The sequence below is a fragment of the Leopardus geoffroyi genome, chromosome C1, assembly GCF_018350155.1.
Source record: "Leopardus geoffroyi isolate Oge1 chromosome C1, O.geoffroyi_Oge1_pat1.0, whole genome shotgun sequence".
Taxonomy (NCBI): Eukaryota; Metazoa; Chordata; class Mammalia; order Carnivora; family Felidae; genus Leopardus; species Leopardus geoffroyi.
In genome coordinates, this window is record NC_059328.1 from 219,383,872 (window position 1) to 219,403,213 (window position 19,342).

General features: G+C 56.3%; 1 protein-coding gene across 8 annotated transcripts in view; it reads left to right on the forward strand.

Moving 5' to 3' along the window:
* Window positions 1–202: 202 nt before the first annotated feature.
* TRAF3IP1 (TRAF3 interacting protein 1) overlaps window positions 203–19,342 on the forward strand; it is a 62,497-nt gene continuing 43,357 nt past the window's right edge. For 2 of the 8 annotated variants that reach the window (XM_045481945.1, XM_045481948.1), the window contains exons 1-10: window positions 203–469; window positions 3,254–3,322; window positions 3,696–3,857; window positions 5,582–5,725; window positions 5,828–6,238; window positions 8,695–8,766; window positions 9,665–9,740; window positions 12,081–12,182; window positions 13,643–13,738; window positions 17,155–17,256. In XM_045481945.1, coding sequence (XP_045337901.1) covers window positions 347–469; window positions 3,254–3,322; window positions 3,696–3,857; window positions 5,582–5,725; window positions 5,828–6,238; window positions 8,695–8,766; window positions 9,665–9,740; window positions 12,081–12,182; window positions 13,643–13,738; window positions 17,155–17,256 — 1,357 coding nt within the window. In that variant the 5' untranslated portion in view covers window positions 203–346. The remainder of the gene's footprint in view (window positions 470–3,253; window positions 3,323–3,695; window positions 3,858–5,581; window positions 5,726–5,827; window positions 6,239–8,694; window positions 8,767–9,664; window positions 9,741–12,080; window positions 12,183–13,642; window positions 13,739–17,154; window positions 17,257–19,342) is intronic. The other 6 variants (XM_045481940.1, XM_045481941.1, XM_045481944.1 and 3 more) reach the window with 4 other exon arrangements.

Here is a 19,342-nt window from a genome sequence, read left to right on the forward strand (position 1 = left end):
TGGGACACAATCACCGACACCTGCTAGAACACCAAGGGCGTGGCTTCGTCCAAGTTGCGAAGCGCGGGCACCACTTCTGGGGCGGACTTCTCCCAGCAGGCGCTGCGGGCGGGGCGGGGCGCCGCGGCGCGTCCGTTGCTAAGGCCGCGCCGCCCTGGCGACCGGCCCCTGCGGCCCCGCGCACGCGCCGTAGCCGACTCCGGTGCACTGTGGGATGGGAGCCCGGGCGCTGCGTCCAGGCCGGAGCGGACGGCGGCGGCGGCGGGGCCGGCGGCGGCCCGGGAGCGCGGCTTAGGCTCGGCGGGTTGGCGGGGGCGGCGGGGGCGCGGGCTCGGGCGGCGCCGCCATGAACGCGGCCGTGGTGAAGCGGACGCAGGAGGCCCTGGGGAAGGTGATCCGGAGGCCGCCGCTGACGGAGAAGCTGCTGAACAAGCCCCCGTTCCGCTACCTGCACGACATAATCACGGAGGTGCGGACGGGGCCGGGGGCCGAGGGTCGGGGCCCTGGTGCGGGTCGGGACGCAGGTGGGGGTCAGGACCCAGGTGAGGGCCGGAGTCAGGGTCCCAGGTGGGGGCTGGGGCCCTGGTGCGGGTCGGGACCCGGGTGGGCGCCGGCGCTAGGAGTCAGGCCCCAGGTGCAGCCGGAGTTGGGGTGCCAGGTGCGGGCCGGGGCCCAGGTGCGGGCGAGCCAGGGTCGGGACCCGGGTCAGGGTCAGTGCCGGGAGTCAGGGTCCCAGGTGCGGGGCCCGGGAGTGTGTGTGTGTGGGGGGGGTGGTCAGGGCCCAGGTGCGGACGGGCCGGGTCGGAGCCGGGGATCGGGGCCCAGGTAGGGGTCGAGGCCAGAATCAGGGTTGGCGTTAGAGTCGGCCTCGCCTAGCCGAGCACAGCCGCTGCCCGGGCGCGCTGGGCCCAATCCCGCGGTGCCTGTGCACCGAGTTCCTTGCCTTCACCCCTGCTCTGCCCTCTCATCCACCCCCACTGGGCTGCCTACCTCCGCCCCTCAGGGAGCCTTATTTCTTTCCTATGTATCTGTTAGAGCTCATCTTCCATTTAGCTTGGCAGGGACGTTTTTGGACCCCCCACCCCACCCCGCCCTTTCAGTGCCTGGCTCGTGAAAGGTGACCAGACATTGTGGGATACTGAAGTTATTCTTTTCTATCCTCATGTTTCCCAAGCATTCTCCACACTACTCTGCACCGTGGTCCCCATGTTTTAGAGGTTTGATAAAAACCTGGGGGTGAATTTGTTGAAGGTGGTTGTAGTGGGACCCCGAAGGGAAAACTCTAGAAGAGCAGGTTGATATTTTCTGCCGAAGGGCACAGCCTGGCCTCCATGGAGATTGTCTGTAACTTTTCCCCAGTGGATGGTGAATTACCGAACGGTGGAGACCGTGTGTGTTTGTTGCCATATCCTGGGTGAACTGAACTGAGTAAGGTACACAGAAGGTGCACAGCCAGCCTTTGTCGTTGAACGGGGCTGTCAAGGCTCCTGGTAACTCAGGCCGAGGCGCGTTGCGTGGTGCAGCTAAGAAGGGTATTGAACTCAGCAACTGGGGCGTGGCCTCTGGGAGTTAGGAATCAGGTTGAACTTGCAGGCTTCTGAGGGCTCCCCGAATTGGTGCTCGTCTCCACTTCTCTTTCCGACCGGTGGGCGCCTTCCTCTCCACAAACTGCTTTACTTATCCGCTCTCTCAACTTAGTTTAAAATGTGCACCTCTGTGTTAAACACCCTAACTGTGCTTGAGACTCTGGAATCCCAGCCACATCCCAGGGCTGCCTTGCCTAGCCTCTACCTCCTTCCACCTGTCCCGGCCAGTGTTTGGGAGGGGACAGGGCCGTGTGGAGAGCCTGGTGGGAGCTGGGCTGTGTGCTGTGTTATCCTGCCAAGTAGGCAGGTAGTGACGTCTAAGCCAGGAGGTGAGGCTGCCTGACCCCAGTGCGTGCCACCATGGCCCGACATGACACCTTTATCTTCTGTGTTACTCCTGTCTGGCCACTGAAGTGGGGAGGCAGGGGGCATATGCCTCATCCCATGGGTCTTGGTGTGGTGCTGGGCTCCTGGAAGGCCAGAGCACATTGAAGTGGAGGAGGAGGAGGGACATTCTAGCAGGAATTGACTCGATTGGGCAGGCAGCCAGGCTGTGTGGAAGGAGTTACACGTTCTCCACTGGGAACCAACGCTCTGCTTTTCTTTCATGGGTTTTCTTTCCTAATCTAATGCTGAAATTAATTTCTCTGCCCTGTGTAAAGGCAGATTCATTAATTGGCACCTACTTGTTAAGGAGATTAGGATGATTGGCCTATTGGAAAGCATTTTCAGGTAGGGGGTGAAGAGTCTCCTCTGAAAATTCTTCACTGCCTCTGAGTATTGTGTTCAAATCACCGTTGGTATCTTAGCGACGGCTCAACTAACTCAGCCTCTTTCATAAATCAAAGCATTGATCTTGTGAGGTTAATGTTTTGTGTCCCTTAAAATTATTATTCACAATTTTACTGCCTGCAAACTAGGAAAACGTCAAAAGAGACAAAATGGAAAGGTTCCAGGAATATTAAGGATTCTCTCTCTCTTTCTCTCTCTTTTTATGTTTATTTTTGAGAGAGAGAGAGAAAGAGAGAGAGAGAGAGAGAGAGAGGGAGAGAAACAGAGTGTGAGTGGGGCAGGGGCAGAGAGAGGAGACACAGAATCAGAAGCAGGCTCCAGGCTCTGAGCTGTCAGCACAGAGCCCGACGCGGGGCTCGAACCCACGAACTGTGAGATCATGACCTGAGCCGAAGTCGGTCACTTAACCGACTGAGCCACCCCAGCACCCCCGTACTGAACCCTTTTGCTCCCTTGAACGGGACCCTCTTGGCCCCGGGACCTTGCAGGGACTGTTCAGCCTGACACGTGTTTCCTAAACACCCCTGCCCCCCACTCTCGTTTCCTGGTTGCGGTGGCCTCAGTTTAGATCTGATTTCCTCTGGGAAGCTTTCCCTGACACCCTTGCCCCTCCTGCGTTTGGGTTGGGGACCGATCTTGTGCTCCCTAGTGCCCCGCAAGTCTTTGTAACGTTCACCTGTCCCCACTTCCAGACTGGGTCCTGCCTGGTAAAAGGCCGTGCATTCGGTAGATACCCAAAAGCTTGTTGAGCAAGTGAAGGAATTAAATCCTGGATGTGGACAGGCTCTGACGGCTGCTGACCGTGGGGCTCAGGGGGTGAGGCTGATGAAGGGGCTGTCCCGTGAGGTGCTGACCACGGCCTTGATCTTTTGAAGGTGATCAGGGTGACTGGTTTCATGAAGGGCCTCTACACGGATGCCGAGATGAAGTCCGACAACGTTAAGGTAGGCTGGGGGCGTCACACCCTCACCTTAACAAATGGGTGTTTTGTCAGCGGCGTGCCGGGTGTGTGTCGGCTCGAGGGGTCGGCCACTCTGTGGGCTGCGGTTCGCCCTTCCCGTTCCGTTTCCTTTTTTCCGCCGACTGCTCATCGTGCTGATTTTATCCGTTAACAAATGGAGTCAGTGTTTCAAGGTTTCTTCCGGCCTCTCCGCTAGAATTAAAAGCATCAGCGAGTCGTTTTGTTTTGTGACAGAGGGTTCGTATTTCCAGATTTGACATCTACCAACAGTACGCGTGCCTGTTGAACATACCGAAGAGGGTGCAGAGTTCTTTGGAAGTACTTTTTTGTTTGTGTTTTGAATGGAAATCTTTCAGGATAAAGATGCAAAAATTAGCTTCCTTCAGAAGGCCATAGACGTGGTGGTGATGGTTTCAGGAGAGCCGCTGTCGGCGAAACCAGTGCGGATCGTGGCCGGGCACGAGCCTGAGAGAACTAACGAGCTGCTGCAGAGAATTGGAAAGTGCTGCCTCAGCAAGGTAATGCTGGCGAACTGCAAAGTGCTGTCTCAGCAAGGTAGTGCAGGGGTGCAGAGCTGGCGGGACCAGAAAGCAAGATGGGGACGGCAGGGTCGGAAGCGTGGGGAGAGGGTCTGGTGGCGTCTGTCAAAGGCTATGCTTCGCAGCCTCCGAGTCGCAGGAGAAGCGATTTAAAACTGTACCGTGAAACAAGTGAGGGGATGCCACGCACACCTTCTCCAGGCTTCACTGTGAACCAGGGGACCTCACAGACACTTGCTCTCGGGGCGGGTGGCTGGAGGCTGCGTGCCCGTGCACCCAGCCCTGCCTGCCTTCTCCTTTTGGGCCTCCTTCCAGCGCAGGGGCAGGGGGTGGGCAGGGCGGAGGACCTGCTTTTCTTCTTCTCTGGGGCTCATGGGATGTTCCTGTCCTCTGCCTACCTTTCCAGCCTCTGTTTTCTGCTTCTCTCCATCCCTTCCTTCCCTCCCCCCGCCCCGCACTGTCCCTCCGCTCCTCCTCCCCTCCTGGCTGTTGGCTGCAGAGCTGTGCTGCCTTCAGAGACACCTTGTGTCACTTGTACAGGGGCCGCTTGGTTACTTCCTGGGATCCTCACTGTGGGTTTGAAGCTGGGCTCTCTGCTTAGACCCAGCCCGGGTCGGTCATTCTTGCCAAGGACGTTAAGGACATCTCAGCTTGGTGATGGCAGCAGGTGTCTCTAAGGCCTGGGGAGAGGGCATAGCTGATACAGCCCTTCGTGGACCCTATGGATCGTGGGCGGGGCTAACCTTCCACGTTGCCAAAGTGGGAAAGGGTGGCCTTCAGCCCACACAGCGGTGGTGGGGGTGGGGAGCAGGGCCCCGAGGAGGCCTCCAGAGAGTCTCGCCCTGGTCTGCATCCAACTCTCAGGCTTGGAAACGAGGAGCTCATTCCGCCAGTGCCCCGGCTCTGTCCCCAGTCCCCACCCCTGCATCCTTCGTGTTCCTTCTCTTTCAAAACACATTTGACGCCTGCCTTCCCTGCTGAATCTTTTGCCAGCTTCCTGTTGCGTCTGGGCACAGCCTCTCCATGGCCTGGCTTCACAAGGCTCCTGGAGATCTGGTCCACTTCCTGTCCCCCGGCTCCCTCTCAGCTCTCACGCCCGTGCCTGAACCCTGAGGTCCCCTGCATGGTCATGCTTCCTGTGTCTTTGTCAGGCAGCAGGTGTGGGATCGGCTGTCCCAGAGCCCTGGCCTCTCCTCCCTCCCAGGCATGTAATTGTTGCATTTGGTCTCTCCCCCAGTACGCACAAGCGTCCTTGACCTGTGGTCTAGCGCCTGGCGTGTGACAGTCGCTCAGGGCATCCTTGTGGAATGAACAGGCGGGATTCCTGAGCGGAGGTGTTCGAAGCCTCTGCGCGGTGGCAGGGACGCTGCAGGAGGGTTTTTGTGTTTCATAGAGCTCGAGTTAGATCATTCTGTGAGGCCCTTTCCATGCGGGGCCCCGTTGATCCTGGGCGGAGTTCAGGCACTTGTGGAACTGTGTGGGTCGCCTTTGTTGTCCGTGCTAACGCGCCGGAGGCGACAGTTACCAGGAGAGGCCGTGCTTTGTGCTAACAGCATTTCCTTCTAGTATTTTCTCCCGGGACCTCCCTGGGGAGACGCAGAACGCGTTTAATGAGCTGTCCCTGAATGCCGACACTCGCACTTGCCACTTGTGCTGATGTCACTTTCACCGTGCCTTTCGTTTCCTCCCGCTCTGATGACAAGCTCTCCAGTGACGATGCGGTGAAACGAGTGTTGGCTGGAGAGAGGGGGGACGCGAAGGCAAGGACCTCCCTGACGTCCAAGTCTCAGGAATTGGACAACAGGAACGCGCGAGAGGAAGGGCCCGGAGTTCGTGAAGATAAAGAGGTGAATTGCAAGTTGTGCATATCCGGAAGGGAGATAATGAGTCTTTTTGTAGCCCAGGTAAAGGTGTTTATAAGTGATGCTGTTATTTGACCTTTTCTTCAGGATAAAAGATATTCCGAGATGAATGAGGAAAGTGCAAGGAGAGACCAGAAACAGAGGGAAGACGTGAAAGAAGAAAGCAAAGCACGAGACAAGGACAAGGACAAGACGATGGAGAACGACCGTGAGAGACACAAGGAGCCGGAGAGGGACAAGGACGGAGAAGGAGAGAGCGAGCGAGCCAGGAACCGGGCCAAGCAGGACAGGGACAGAGGCACCCGAGAGCGGGACAAGGACATGGAGCGCGAGAGAGAGCGACGGAGTGAGGCCGGGAAGGAGAGGGAGAGACGGAAGGAGCGAGAGCGAGACAAGGGCCGGGACAGGGACCGCGACAGGCGGAGGGGCAAGGACGGGGACCACTCCAGGAACCCCGACAGGGAGAAGAGCAGAGAGCACGACAAACCGGAGAGGAAGGTAAGGTCCTGGTTGCAGCCCTCTGCCTTTAACCTGCAGCGATTTCTGTCGTTGTCGTGGCATGATTAGGAAACCGCTTCTCTCCAGCACCACCCACGGCAGGCTCGGGTTCCCAGGGGAACCCCAGACCGACCCCAGGCGTTGCCAGGTGTTTTACGAGGTGCTCCCCTCACCTCTGCACCGTGGGCGTGCAGCGTGGGCGTTTCGGAAGACGGAGCTTCACGCCGTCGCTGTGCGCGCAGTTCCTAGGTGTGCCTCAGCCGTGTGCAGGCTCTTACGCACCGCCTGGCTTGTGGGCACGGCTGACTTCTGGCAGGATTAGGGCCACGCTCTGAGTCCTGTGCGCATTAGTGGAGGAGCACGAGACCTCTGATTGCTGTAATTCTCGTTTGATTAAGTTTTCAGGTACATTTACGACAGGCCAGAAAATTTGTTTGGTTTCAGACGGTGTTTTCTAAACGTGCAGGTGACTTTTGGGCTCATAGAGGTGGGGAGGCCTCTGTCAGGACTGGCTTTGCAGGTGCCTGTTCTCACGGGGACACTTCGGCGTCCCAGAGGCGGAATGCGGAGATCTGCTGGTTTCCAGCTACTAGGAAGGAGGGGCCGAAGTCTGGAAAGGTTCAGGGTCTGCCCAGGTGAGGTGGTTGGGTAGTGAGGAGCAGGGCCAGTGCTGGCACTCAGGGTTGTGCCTCCCGGCCCTGTGGCATCTCTGGGATGTACTGTACTGGGCGATGACGGGCCCAGTGGGCATGACCCTGGGGGAGCCTCAGGGTCTCCCAGGACCCCCCTGGAGTGATGGGCCCTGTGATATGTGTCCTGAAAACCAGGCTTCCCTTAGAGAAAGGCTTTAGAAATAACAAAGGCATTCCACACCTTTTGCCTCTTTTTAGAGGTCTAAGAAAAAGTATTTTTCACTGACCTCATTTTTCTGAGGCGCTAGCACGTTCTCTCGTTTTTTTCTGTGCCCGAGTTGGGCAGCCCCCGGAACGGGATGACCTTCTCAGCTGTCCAGGTCTTATGAAGTTTCCCATACTGTACGTTCACTGAAACTGCTGATGCTGTGACCGGTGTTCTAAACAGAAAGCTAATTCCAAAGACGAGTTTTTATAGGCGGGTCTGTGGGACACTGGAGCCTGGTGGGAGTGACGGCTTGACTTCGCGGGTGAGACCAGGGCGAGGGGCCTGTGCTGCTGCCGCCTTTTTTTTTTTTTTTTTTTAATTTATTTTTATTTACTTATTTGTTTTTTAATTTTAAGTAGGCTTCTTGCCCAACGTGGGGCTTGAACTCACGACCCGAAGATCAAGAGTCGCCTGCTCTACCGACTGAGCCAGCCGGGCGCCCTGGGCCTGTGCTTCTGCTCAGAGCTGGTCCTCCAGGCCCCCAAAGCCGGCCGTCGGGGTGGTTTTGCGGGGACAGCTGCTCCCGTGTAGATCTGGGGTTCCTCTGCGGGGTCTGCAGGGCAGTGCTCGCTGGTGGTGAGGACACCCCGTGTGGACACCTCCCAGGGAACCAGGCTCCGGGACTTTGGTACAGGCAGCTCTGGGGAGGCTCCCGTCCTCACCCTCCGTCGGCTCCCTTGACACTCTTCCACTCGATTTCTGTCTGGAAGAGACGATGATCAGACCTTCTCAGTCCCCCTCAGGCTTTTTGTGAAGATGAGGCGGATGGTTGGTGTGTCTAGAGTGTGGGGGTGCGGGGGGGGAGGGCCAGGTGTCAGGGCTGGGGGTACGGTGACTCCTCACCCTCAGGGGACAGCGGGGCGGGCGAGGGGCTGCGCACAGAGCCTGATGCCTTCCGCGGGGAATTAGGAGGACAGCCTGGTGCCTTCTGCAGGGAGTTAGGAGGACACGTGGTCGTTGACTTGAACCGTTGTCCTTTGCTTTTCAGTCCTTGAGGAGGACGATCTCTGTGTAGTCTCTCCTGCTTTCTCCTCCTCGCATCAAGATGCGTCTGTTAGAGACCTGACTGTAGGACTGAGTTGGTGTGTGCAGTTTGCACGTAATTTGCTCTGGGAGAACTTTCCCGATGTACAGCCTGAAGCCTTCGCTTACAAAGAAGCGTCCATTCGGACGTTGCCCCACTCTCGGAAGCACGGACTGTGGCTGTGTGTCCGTTTCTGTTCACTCCTTACCCCGTTTCCAGATTCCTGCGTCTCGCTGAGGAGTTTGGCCTGGTGTGGGGATCCCGCATGTCTAGGAGATGCCGTTCCGTAGTTTCCCAAGAGGCACCGCCCTGACCCCGTGGCCCTGCCCTGTCTGCCCCGTGGAGAAAGGTCCCGGAAGGCCCTTTGGAAACATGGGTGGCGTCAGGCCTGGAGTGTGACCGATGATCTTAAGGGAAAGTGATCTTGCTACTGGTCAGCAAGAAACGTCTCGCATCTTGATGCGTTTGTAGATGTCACAGATTTGAATACCAACAGAATATGATGAATTATTGTTGTTGTTTTTTTTAACAGTCCTCAAACTCAGGGGAGGTGTATAAAAAGTTGTCAGATGGATCTGTGAAAGACTCCAAAGCTGAAACAGAGGTAAACTTTAAAAAATAATTTCAAGAGACGTAAACGGGTAGCTGTGTTGGTGTGTGGTGACTGCAGCACTGTGGCCTTTTCCAGCCCACGGAGACCCGGGCGCGGGACATGGCCCAGGCTCACGCAGGAGTCCGGATGTCGGGCTGTGGGCTTTCCTTATTCGTTTATTTGACAAGTATGATGTATGGGGTACAAAGGGATGGGGGCGTCATCCGGGAGAGGGTCCAATCTCCAGGCAGACAGGGAAAGCAGGGGCACTGGAGGGACCCCTCCAAGCTGTGCCCAGCCTATGCGGGACCCTGCGGTGCGTATCCTACGGCTGGGGGACAGCCGAGGCTGGGCCATGTCATCTCTGCGCCTCTGGGCCCCAGAGGTTAGACTCATCCTGACTTTCACAGTCCAGTTTGCATTTCAGAAAGTGTATCCAGGCAGCTTCAGGAAAAATGGATGAGGTGTGGAATGGAGGCTGGGGGCCGGTTAGGAGTCATCCTGGCAGGCGCAGCAAAACCACAGCGGCTGCTTTGTGCTGTCTTTAAACGTGAACGCTCGCACTGTGAATTGTTACGGATGGACGCTTGTGAGTGAATAGCGTATAGCCACCGAGAGTGAGTCCTCGGGAACACAGCTGCCAAGATAGTGTTTCTCAGTGTGGCTGGTGGACTGCTGGCCTTTTTAGGCCTTTGCAGAAGATTGGTTTCTGACTGTAGAGTGAAGGGGCCTCCGTGGGTTCAGTTCAGCCTCAGGTCTGGAGCAGCCCCGTTCCGCTCTCGAGCGTCTGGATGGTGGTGTTCTCTTTGCTCTTTGTTCTTCGTTAAGCAGAGCTTGAATAGGAAGTCTGCTCAACGTGTTGCTGTGACATACGCACTGATTCATTCCTTCTCCTTCTCTTTTCTTTAAGACTGAGGTTTCCACTAGAGCGTCTGGGTCCGTGACAGCAAAGATGTCAAAACGGCGATCCAAAAATTCAATGGAAGGTACTGCAAATTTATCATTATAAGTAACTGAAAATATGGAAATTGGTCACCGTATCTGGTAGAAACAAGTCCTGTGGCTAGAAGGCAGATGTACCACTGGGGGAATGAACAAAGGCTATGTGGAAGGGGTGAAGATATGTCTGTCTGTCTGTCTGTCTCTTTCTCCCTCTCTCCCTCTCTCCCTGCCTCTTTCCCTTCCTCTCCCTCTGTCTCCTGTGCATGTGTGTGTGTGAGCCCATGACACCAGGGGCAGGGGAGCGCCTCTTTGCTGGAGATCTGTTGCAATCTGGAAGATGTGCTCAAATTTTAATCTTCCAGAAATGGTTGCCAGTCGCCCGTGTTTCCTTGACTCTGGTCGTGTGAATCGGTAGGCTCAATTTAATCCTGATGCAGAGTGGCCGACGAAAGCACCCTGCTCTTAGGTGATGTTTACCATTTAAAGACCAGCAGAAATGGTCCCCAGGAATCATGCCAAAAGCTAAGAGCTGGAGCTCAAGTGGGCAGGCCCGGCCGGGGCTTAGCCCATGGGCAGTACCCGGTTCTGACAGACCGGTAGGTGGGAGCGAGGGTCAGGCCAGTGCCGGCGAGCGCCCTTGCAGGCTTTCCAGGGAAGTGTCATGTTACTTTGAACAGCGGTCGTGTCCGAGAAGGCATCCTTTTCCTACATCGTAGAGGTCCAGGTAGCGTGGACCTAGTTGGACGTGAGAAGTGGCACGGAGATGAGGCAGAGTCCTCTCCTCATAATGGTATGCGGTGTCCTTGAGCGTCTCTGTGCCGGCACCTGGCCTCTTGTGGGCGATCTCTGTGGGCGAGGCTCCCGGGAGGGGCCCCTGGTGCCTGGGGCAGGCAGGCTTTCGGGTGTCAGCCGAGGTGCACATCAGTTTCCCGCGCCCGACGCCTTTTCCGGTGTCTTTGAGGCTTGCCGACTTGGGTCCGTGAAAAATGAACGGTGCTGGCTCTTTTTAATTGCTAGTGAAATTGTGCATTTTTAACGTGTGTTAATCATGTGTATTGACCTCTCGGGCCTGTCCTCTCCTTTGTGGGCTCGTCACCGCCGCGATGGAGTTTCCGTGTTGTCCTTAATTTGCGCAAGCTCGCTGTCTATGAAGCATGGCTGCCGATTTTTAGATACGTGTTTGTTCTCCCCCCCCCAGTTCATCTCTACTCGCTGTGTTTCGTTCCTCACTTGCCTGAGTGCTTGATTTTTCTGCACTGGAAGCGGCCAGTCGTTTTTTTTGTTTTTGTTTTTGTTTTTTTTGTAGTTTGTCTAGAGATTCGAGAGACGAAGATTTGTGCTTTATCCTGCATTTTTATATTTAATCTTTTTAGTGACGCTGTAAGGTGAGGCTCTCAGTTTATTTTTTCGGAATAGCTCACCAGGTGTTCCAGAATGATTGATATTAAGCCATTTTATGTGCTTATTCTTCCAGGTTATTTTAAAACGTTGCATCAAAGAGTCTCGCGTCCCTCGAATAGAACTAATTAGTTTGTCAGGATTAGGTTGCCTGTGCCCTCACTGGGGAAGACTGGACACCTGTGGTTTCGAGTCAGGACGCGTGTCTCCGCCTCCCCCAAGAGGACGCGTGTGCCCGTGCTGGGCGGTGTCGGCGGTCAGGATTGTGCTCGTTCGTGGTCACTTTGTTCAGCGATGGTGTCTTCTCTCCCCCCTGTTATTAGCGATGAGTGTCAGAACGTGTGCGTGTCGCTGACTGTTGTCACTGCACCCCAAACCTGGCCTGTGTTCCTCTCAGCCCATAGTTCTGTTGGTTTCGGGTTGTTTCAAGCTGACGGTTGTTACTGTCCGCTTTTCTAATAGCTCAGGGCGTGTGCGTCTGAGTTGACTGGGGAGCCTGTGCCTTAGGGCTCCTTGCCCGTGGTCTCACTGAGATCCGATCACCAGAGATTCCAGGCTTTGTGATGCTGAGCTTCACCGAGGTGTCAGCAAGCTGGTGGGCTCTCCCCTGCCTGCCAGTCAGGCGCGGACCTCAGCGCCCAGCCTCCCCCACCAGAGCTGCCGTGCTCAAATGGGTACGGCACAGGGCACTTGGGCAGACGTCCAGCATCCGCAAGGTCCATGAGGCACAGGACATCTATGTTCTACTCAAGGAGATGAGCCTACGTTTACTGGAGTGTGGGGTCCCAGGTTTGTTAGACACACAGACTCTTAAAGCTCTTCTGGAATCCCCACAGAACCCGAAAAACATTCTTCATAACAACACGATGATTTTTGCTTATGATTAAGTAGTGTCTTATAGCAGAAAAATACACTACGAGTGACCGTACAACGAAGCATCACAGGTTAAGTTTAACACATACTTTCATTGTGCAATTTCACATCAGGAAGAAGGGACTCTAGAACCAGTGAAAATAGTGCCTCCCCTGAAAAACAACATAACCCTTCCTACAGTAAAGCTAAGAAGGAACATACCGTGAAACAGCTCGGTAAGACTAAGCAAGCCCTCGTGGGGGCTGTGAATGTTGGAGAGTGACACCGTTGCTTCTCTTTGACCAGGGGACAGGTGCAGCTCTGCGGGTGGAGCCCTGCTTGAGCCGGGCTGGGGCTGTGGAGGGGTGGCTCTGGCCAGGGTGGTGCAGGCTCGGGGCGTGAAGCCCTGCCCGCCAGAGCTGCCCCAACCGTGAGTGGGTCTCCTACCATAAGTCAGTGACGGGCTGAAATTGTCCATTTGGGTGTTCCGCAGATATTTCTGGAGTACCTGCCCCCCCGGGGAGTGTAACGTAGAGGGACAAGGCAGATAATAAAGAGAACGAGGGTGCTGCCTTCACGTTAATGACGAGACTTTTGATGGAAACCGTAGCCGAGAGGGGTGGGTGTGGTAGGGGCAGGGTGCGTAGGCAGAGAGGCTCCGAGGACAGGCCATCTGGACAGACAGTTGACAAGGTGACGGGGGACGTGCGGACGTCCGGGAACAGGCAGAGGCCCTGGGCGGGGGGACAGCCTTGCCTGTGTGAGTGATGGGAGGCCCAGCAGCGAGGCGGGCGGGGAGGGGAAGGGGGGAGGGGCCCCTGAGGAGGGAGGCCCGAGGTGTGGGCCACGTTGGTCAAGTGTTTGTGGCGAGTGTGCGCAGAAGCCCTGGGAGGACATGAGGCCGGACAGAGGCCTGATCAGACTCAGGTTTTAGAAGCATCTCCTTTTGAAACTAGAGAGGCGCAAGTGTGGAGGCCGGGCGGCAGGTAGGTGTCCGGGTGAGACCGTGATGGCAGGGACCCGAGTGTCACTGGTGAGAGCAGACTGGGTGTAGGACACATTTATAGAAGGATGACAGATAGGCGGGGTGACCGCGGGGCACTTGCTAGAAAGGAGAGGGCACGGAGGTAAGGTCAGTGGGGAGGGGGCTGGGCACCTGTGTGGCCCATTCACTGAAGCGACGGGGCTTTGGGAGGAAACGGTTGGTGGGATGGGCGGCAGCACAAGGAATTCTGCTTCCCGCGCACGAGGTTCAAGTGCCCGTGAACAGCCCGGTGGTGTGTGGAGACAGCAGTCGGAGGCGTAGGCCCGGGGTTCAGGGAGGGGCAGGAGCCACTGAAGGTGACGTCGAAGGAGGTGGGGGTCTTTTGCACGGTGGTCTTTCCCTGACACGGAAACTCGTGTGAAATTCAAGTAGGGGGACCGTGGAGATGAAGAGGGCGGGCTCTGGAGCCCGCCAGGACCTGCAGGGCGGAGGCGGTACTGCTGGGGGTCCCACAGTCCGGGGAGAGGGTGTCCTGAGAGCCGGGGGCCGGAGGGGCGGCGGGAGGAGGGGGGAGGCGTGTGTCCTGTGACTCTGGAGGGGATGAGCGAGCATGAGCCTCGTGTAAAGCCCTGTCCGTCCCAACGGGAGGACCTGCCCCACACGCAGAGTCCTCTGCAATGTTTTAATCTGTTGTTAACTATTTTGTGTCAGGAAGAAAGGAAGATAGTATCTCAGCTAAAATTTTAGGCTCCATAGTGTCTGGATTAAATAATGAACCAGATCAGGAAACTACGACCTCGGATATAGGTAAGAAAAATATGTTCTTTAGTTTAAATTCTTTACCACTTTGACGTATTTACCTCGGTGTGGTTATATTTTTTATTATTCTAATCGTGATATACTGAAGATCAGAAATGATACCAAATATTGATACAATATCAATGAAATTGATATTCCGCTTGCTTTAATTTGCTAAATTATGATAAAGAATATTAACTCAGTTTTAGTTAACTTTTACGTGCCTTTTTACACGTAACTCATTTTCGCATCTAGATCAAGATGCTTTCTTCATCTTGCTGTTGGGATTTAGAAAAACGATGTGGACGGGTGGATAGAGAAATTATTCAGCTTTCCGGTCCTGCTCTGCTGTGTTGTATTAAGGGAATGCCCCCGATAAAGGTTTTAGGGTGCTTGCTGCGGCACGAGGGGACGTTGTTGCCCGTGGCTTGCGCTCTTACCCTGGGGCGGCGGTGGGACAGGTGCGTCGCGTCCCCGCCCTGCTGCTGTGGGGCCATTAGGTGCATGAATTCGGGGTTTCAGATGGGGTGATCCTTGATGAGTGTCAGTATTTGTGATGTTAAATTCTTCAGAAATATTAAGAAGCTTGAGTGACATTTAAGAGAAAATATAGCGTAAATCTTTTTTTAATGTTTTTTTAAATTTATTTTTGAGAGAGAGAGAGAGAGAGAGAGAGTGTAAGCACGAGTGGGGGTGGGGCAGAGGGGGTTCTCACCGACGAACTTGACGGCGGGGGGTGGAGGGCGTGCTGCCGTTCGGCCACATCCTCTCAAAGTATACGGATCTCCTTTCTGCGGAGGCTCAGCTGCGGGCAGCCCCCGTAGCACGGGAGAGGGGTGGGTGGTGCCGGTCGTGTGAGCGGAGACCGCCACCTGGGGCAGCCGGCCGGGCGGTGACCGTCTGCCCGTGTCCCAGACCAGAGGGAAGACCCCATTCCTGCCGTTGCCACCTCTTGGCCTCGAGCAAGCTTCCTGGGTGCGTGGTCCGAGCCGCAGGCCCCTCTGCGCTCAGTGGGTGTAGAAGCACCTGCCTTGAGGCCAAATGAGCTCCGCCCAGAAAGTGGCCAGCTTGTCGCACGTGGGCCACACGGCACCTGCTTTGCAGATGCCCCGTTAGTTACTGTGGGTCTCGTGCTGAGATGGTCTGATGGGATGGAAGTACACCTGAGTGGCTGTTTAGACCTGGGCCCTCGCCTGGTGGGTGTTCTCTCCGGAACCCTGTGGCACACAGTTCTCAGTTGAGAGCTTCGCAGAGATTGGAACGGAGCCCAGTGCCCCCTGGCGTCCACGAGTGGAGCCCTGCACCCGGTCCCTGGGCGGTCCCCTCCCTCTGCCCCCTGCCCCTACGTCCCGCCCCTGCAGGTCACCAGCATGCCTGTCACAGGGGTCATCTCGTGCTGTCGGGACTCCGTTTTCTCAGCTGCCTCACCGTGGCTGATTTTCCAGTTGGGCGTGATTTCCAGATCCAGTGCTGGGTCTGCTCACTGAGCCTTTCCTCCCGGGTGCCCTCACCCTGAGCTGGTGCTGCTAAGCTATGCTGGCCCCTGTTGTGCCTGCTCCCCGGGCCCTGGCCTGACTTCGGCCGCAGTGGCTCGCCCGTGGGACCGGGGCGTCACGGGAGTATTCCTGCATTTTGCTGTGTCCTCCCTCTTGCTCTCCCACGCGCCCCGAACCACCACACAGGGAAGCTGTCCGCTTCTTCCCTGCTCCGTATCGGAGCGCCAGCTGCGTGATGGGCCTGTTCTCTCTGCCGCCGTTTGACGGGACAGGGGGACATCCTTACAGCTGCGTTGTACTCGGGTGCTCTCACCCATGTCCTGTTGCTTTGTTGTGTACAAGTTTTTATTATAAAAATGCAGAGTTGGGGCGCCTGGGTAGCTCAGGGTCAAGTGTCTGACTTCAGCTCAGGTCACGATCTCACAGTCCGTGGGTTCGAGCCCCGCGTCGGGCTCTGTGCTGACGGCTCGGAGCCTGGAGCCTGCTTCGGATTCTGTCTCCTTCTCTCTCTGCTCCTCCCCTGCTTGCACTCTGTCTCTCTTTCTCTCTCTCAAAAATAAACATTAAAAAGAAAGAAAGAAAGAATGCCACAAGACCTTGGAAGCGGTGAAATGGTGCAAAGTGTCATTGGTCCCCTTGAGATATAGGCAGAGGCGATGCATTTGGAAATCACTTACCGTGTGGTGGGTTTTGTATAGTGTAGGAAAGTTTTGACACTTTCAAATAAAGTGTAACAACCTATACTTCTTGTGTTTTCTTTTAAAATTGATAATCTACAGTTGCCAAGCTGATGTTTAAGTTTAGATTTATTTTTGAGGTTAGTATATCACATTCTTTGGTTGTCTTATAGATCATAAATAGTTAACTATTGGAATCAGGCTGTTTAAAGCATTTTTATAGATCAAACAAAATTTCCTTAGCAAATTACGTGTCTTCTATTGTATGTGGTTCTATTACATAAAATCAGGTCTTTGATAGTTAATGATAGTTTGACTCTGATATAAACTGTTTATTTGAATACTTTAAAGAAATTGTAAGGTTGTGTTTCAGGAAAGGGAACAATGTTTCTAATTTTATTTTTGTCTCCTGATTTCATTTTAGAGAGTGAGGTCCTGTGGTGATGGGTTAGCTTTCTACCCTGGGTCCTGCCACAGTTTGAAATCTGTTCCTCCAGCACCTCCCGCCCCTTATTTTTAGTGTAAAAAATGTTTTATTAGGTGTTTGATATTTTTTCTATTTTCATAGACGTTGGTACATTAGTCAGCCATCAGTACACAAGTTATTTGGGAACTTTTTTTTTTTTTTTTCAACGTTGATTTATTTTTGGGACAGAGACAGACAGAGCATGAACGGGGGAGGGGCAGAGAGAGAGGGAGACACAGAATCGGAAACAGGCTCCAGGCTCTGAGCCATCAGCCCAGAGCCTGACGCGGGGCTCGAACTCACGGACCGCGAGATCGTGACCTGGCTGAAGTCGGACGCTTAACCGACTGCGCCACCCAGGCGCCCCAAGGGGAACTTTCAATCTCCAGGACTGTGCACTGTGCTGGAAGGATTTTTCTCTTCGCCCTGCTTTCCTGACACGGCCACCTATTTGCGGCTTCTCAGTTGGGCCTGGCCGCAGTGGGGAGGTGGGTGGAGAAGGTTCTGGAAATGGCGGTGGAGGGGCTAGTTGGCTTCGGCCGTGGGGACTCCACGCCTCCGCCTGGGCTGAGTGGGCCTGGGGTCTGCTCACAGTCCGGGCACCCCTTCCCTCTCCTGATCCCACAGCCACGCTGAGAGGAACGTTCTGGGTGTGAGTTCTCCAAAGCTGCCTTCGGTGGGTGTTCTGGGAGCTTGTGGGGTGGGAGAGCAGGGTAAGTACTGGAGCCGGAGGGGACCCGCCTGTGTGTGCGTCTTCGTGACCCATTTTAAACTGTTTTATGTCAGGCACAAAAGAAGCTAATACTAACTCAGCTAGCGTTTCAGACGATAATTCAGCTAGTCTGAGGCGTGAGCATGTCGAGCCAGAACCAGCAGTGAAGCAGAAAGGTAAGCGGGACACCGTCTCCTCACTCCTTTCTCGGTGAGGGAGAGGGGTCCCCCCAGATGTAACCCCGGGGGGCTCCTCTCTCCCCAGAGGGCGGCGGCCAGGTCCCCTTGGCTTTCTGACCCACACGGAGTCCAGTCCCTGGTTCTTCATCGGGACTGGATGTGGTGGGTGGCCCACTGTCGCCTTTTCACATCAGCTGGGCTAGGGCAGGCTGGACACTGCGTGGTGACCCCAGTGTCCTTTCTGGGGTGGCGGGCGGAGCCCAGGCGGAGTCGAGAACGACCCGAACCGAGCGTCAGAGTCACTGCTGGAGTCCCGTCGGCCCAGCCGCACACCTCCCACGTTTTGTGTTCAAAGAGGACTTTTAAACAGCTCGGGACACTGCCCTGACCCGACGTTTCTGTCATGTCCTCGGGGTGTCCTAAGTCGCACCTTGGTGAGATTCTGCTCTGGGCCTGGTTTTTCTCTGCATCGAGAAAACATTGTGGTGAAAGATGCGTCTGGCGTTTGTCGGGCACGTGTCGGGCTCAGAGGGGACGTCCCGCAGCCAGCGTCCGCGGGCCGGGTGACACTCGTCGGCTCGTGCACGCCGCAGGCCGGGTGCGTGGCAGGCCCGAGGCGGTGGGCACGGGGACCCAGCCTGGGGGGCGCCGTGTGGTGAGGGGTGCTGGCCGGGAGCGTGGGGGCCACGGGGCCGCATGGGGCTGGGTGTGTGCTGGCTGAGCGGCTGAATCGCACGTGGGTCGCGTCAGTTTGGTCCAGGCGGGGGTGGCCTGGGCCGTGTGGGCGGTGGGGGGACAGGCAGGTTCCGGGGTGCTCCGGGCAGGGTCTGCCCAGGGAGGGGGTGTGCGTGGGCAGGGAAAGAGGCAGAGCTGGTGAAGGGTCCGGACGAGACCTGCGCCCCTGAGGCTGGAGCCCTCGCCAAAGGGCGGGGGACCCCGCCTGTGAAGGGGTGAGGCCGCTGTGAGCTCACCATCCGGGTGTCGGCCTTGAGCTCCAGTAGCCGCGGTGTGTCCCCAACCCGATGGCGTGAGTTTCGACGAGAGCTTAGGAGTCTGGGGTCCAGGGCCAGGCAGCACGGTGTTGAGGAGAGGGTCTGCTGCTACCTGCTTTGGCCCCAGGGCAGGCCCGTCCTGGGGTTGAGCCCAAGCCCCCCGTTGCCATCACCCCGTCCTTCCAGTGGCGCTGTCTGGAAGCGCCATTTCCGGGTGCTTCCTAACCACCAACCCACAGTTGCACTGGGCCTGGCCCCTGCCCTGTCACTGTGTGCAGCGTGACCTCCGGGAGGCTCCTGTGTTCCCTACGTATGGGCCCTGTAGGGCCTCCCGGTTCCTGTCGCCCCGGAGGCGTGGCCTCTCCTGTCCCTAGAGCCACCTTCTTTGGGGCACCGTTCACGTGGCTCTATGACCGGTGACCAGAACGTTCTCAAGTGCGCCTCAGCGGGCAGGCTAAGGTGTCCGAGGAGCACTCTTCCCCCTGTGGGTGCGTGTGTGCCCTCGGGGCGACCCCGGGTCCCTGGCGCTGACTCGGACCCATGCAGCTTCAGTGCTTCTGCAAACGTGGTCGTGTCACACAGAGATTGTCCTCCTGTGACTTGGGGTCCACCCCACCCCTGCCGTGCTTCCACTCGGGTGCTTGTGGCCACGTAGGTCACCTTTGTCCCCAAAAAGCAGCCCTTGAAGAAGGATCCTGGGTGAAAAGAGCAAAGTAGTCCATAGGGAGCTAGGCCGTGGCAGAGCCCTGCTGGCCAGCTCTGCGGGGAGGGCCCCGTCGCTCTTGTCCAGTCGTCAGAGTGCCCGGAGCCTTGTTTGCCAGGTCACCCCTCTCGTCCCTCGTGTCCCCCTCGGTCTGCTGGTGGCTCCCTGGGCGTATCAGCTGTTGCCGTGTATCTTTCATCTGTGTGTGTGATCCCCTCTCTTCGTATCCCTTTCGTCGTCTCATTAGTGGCATTTTATGGGTCGTAGTTTCCTTTCGTCTTTGTCCTTCCATCTTTGAAACCCAAGTGATCACAGTGGGACGCTGGAAGAGGCTCCGAGGAAAGGGCCCTGTTTTCCCGACAGGCGTTTGTGTTACTTAGTTTGTGTT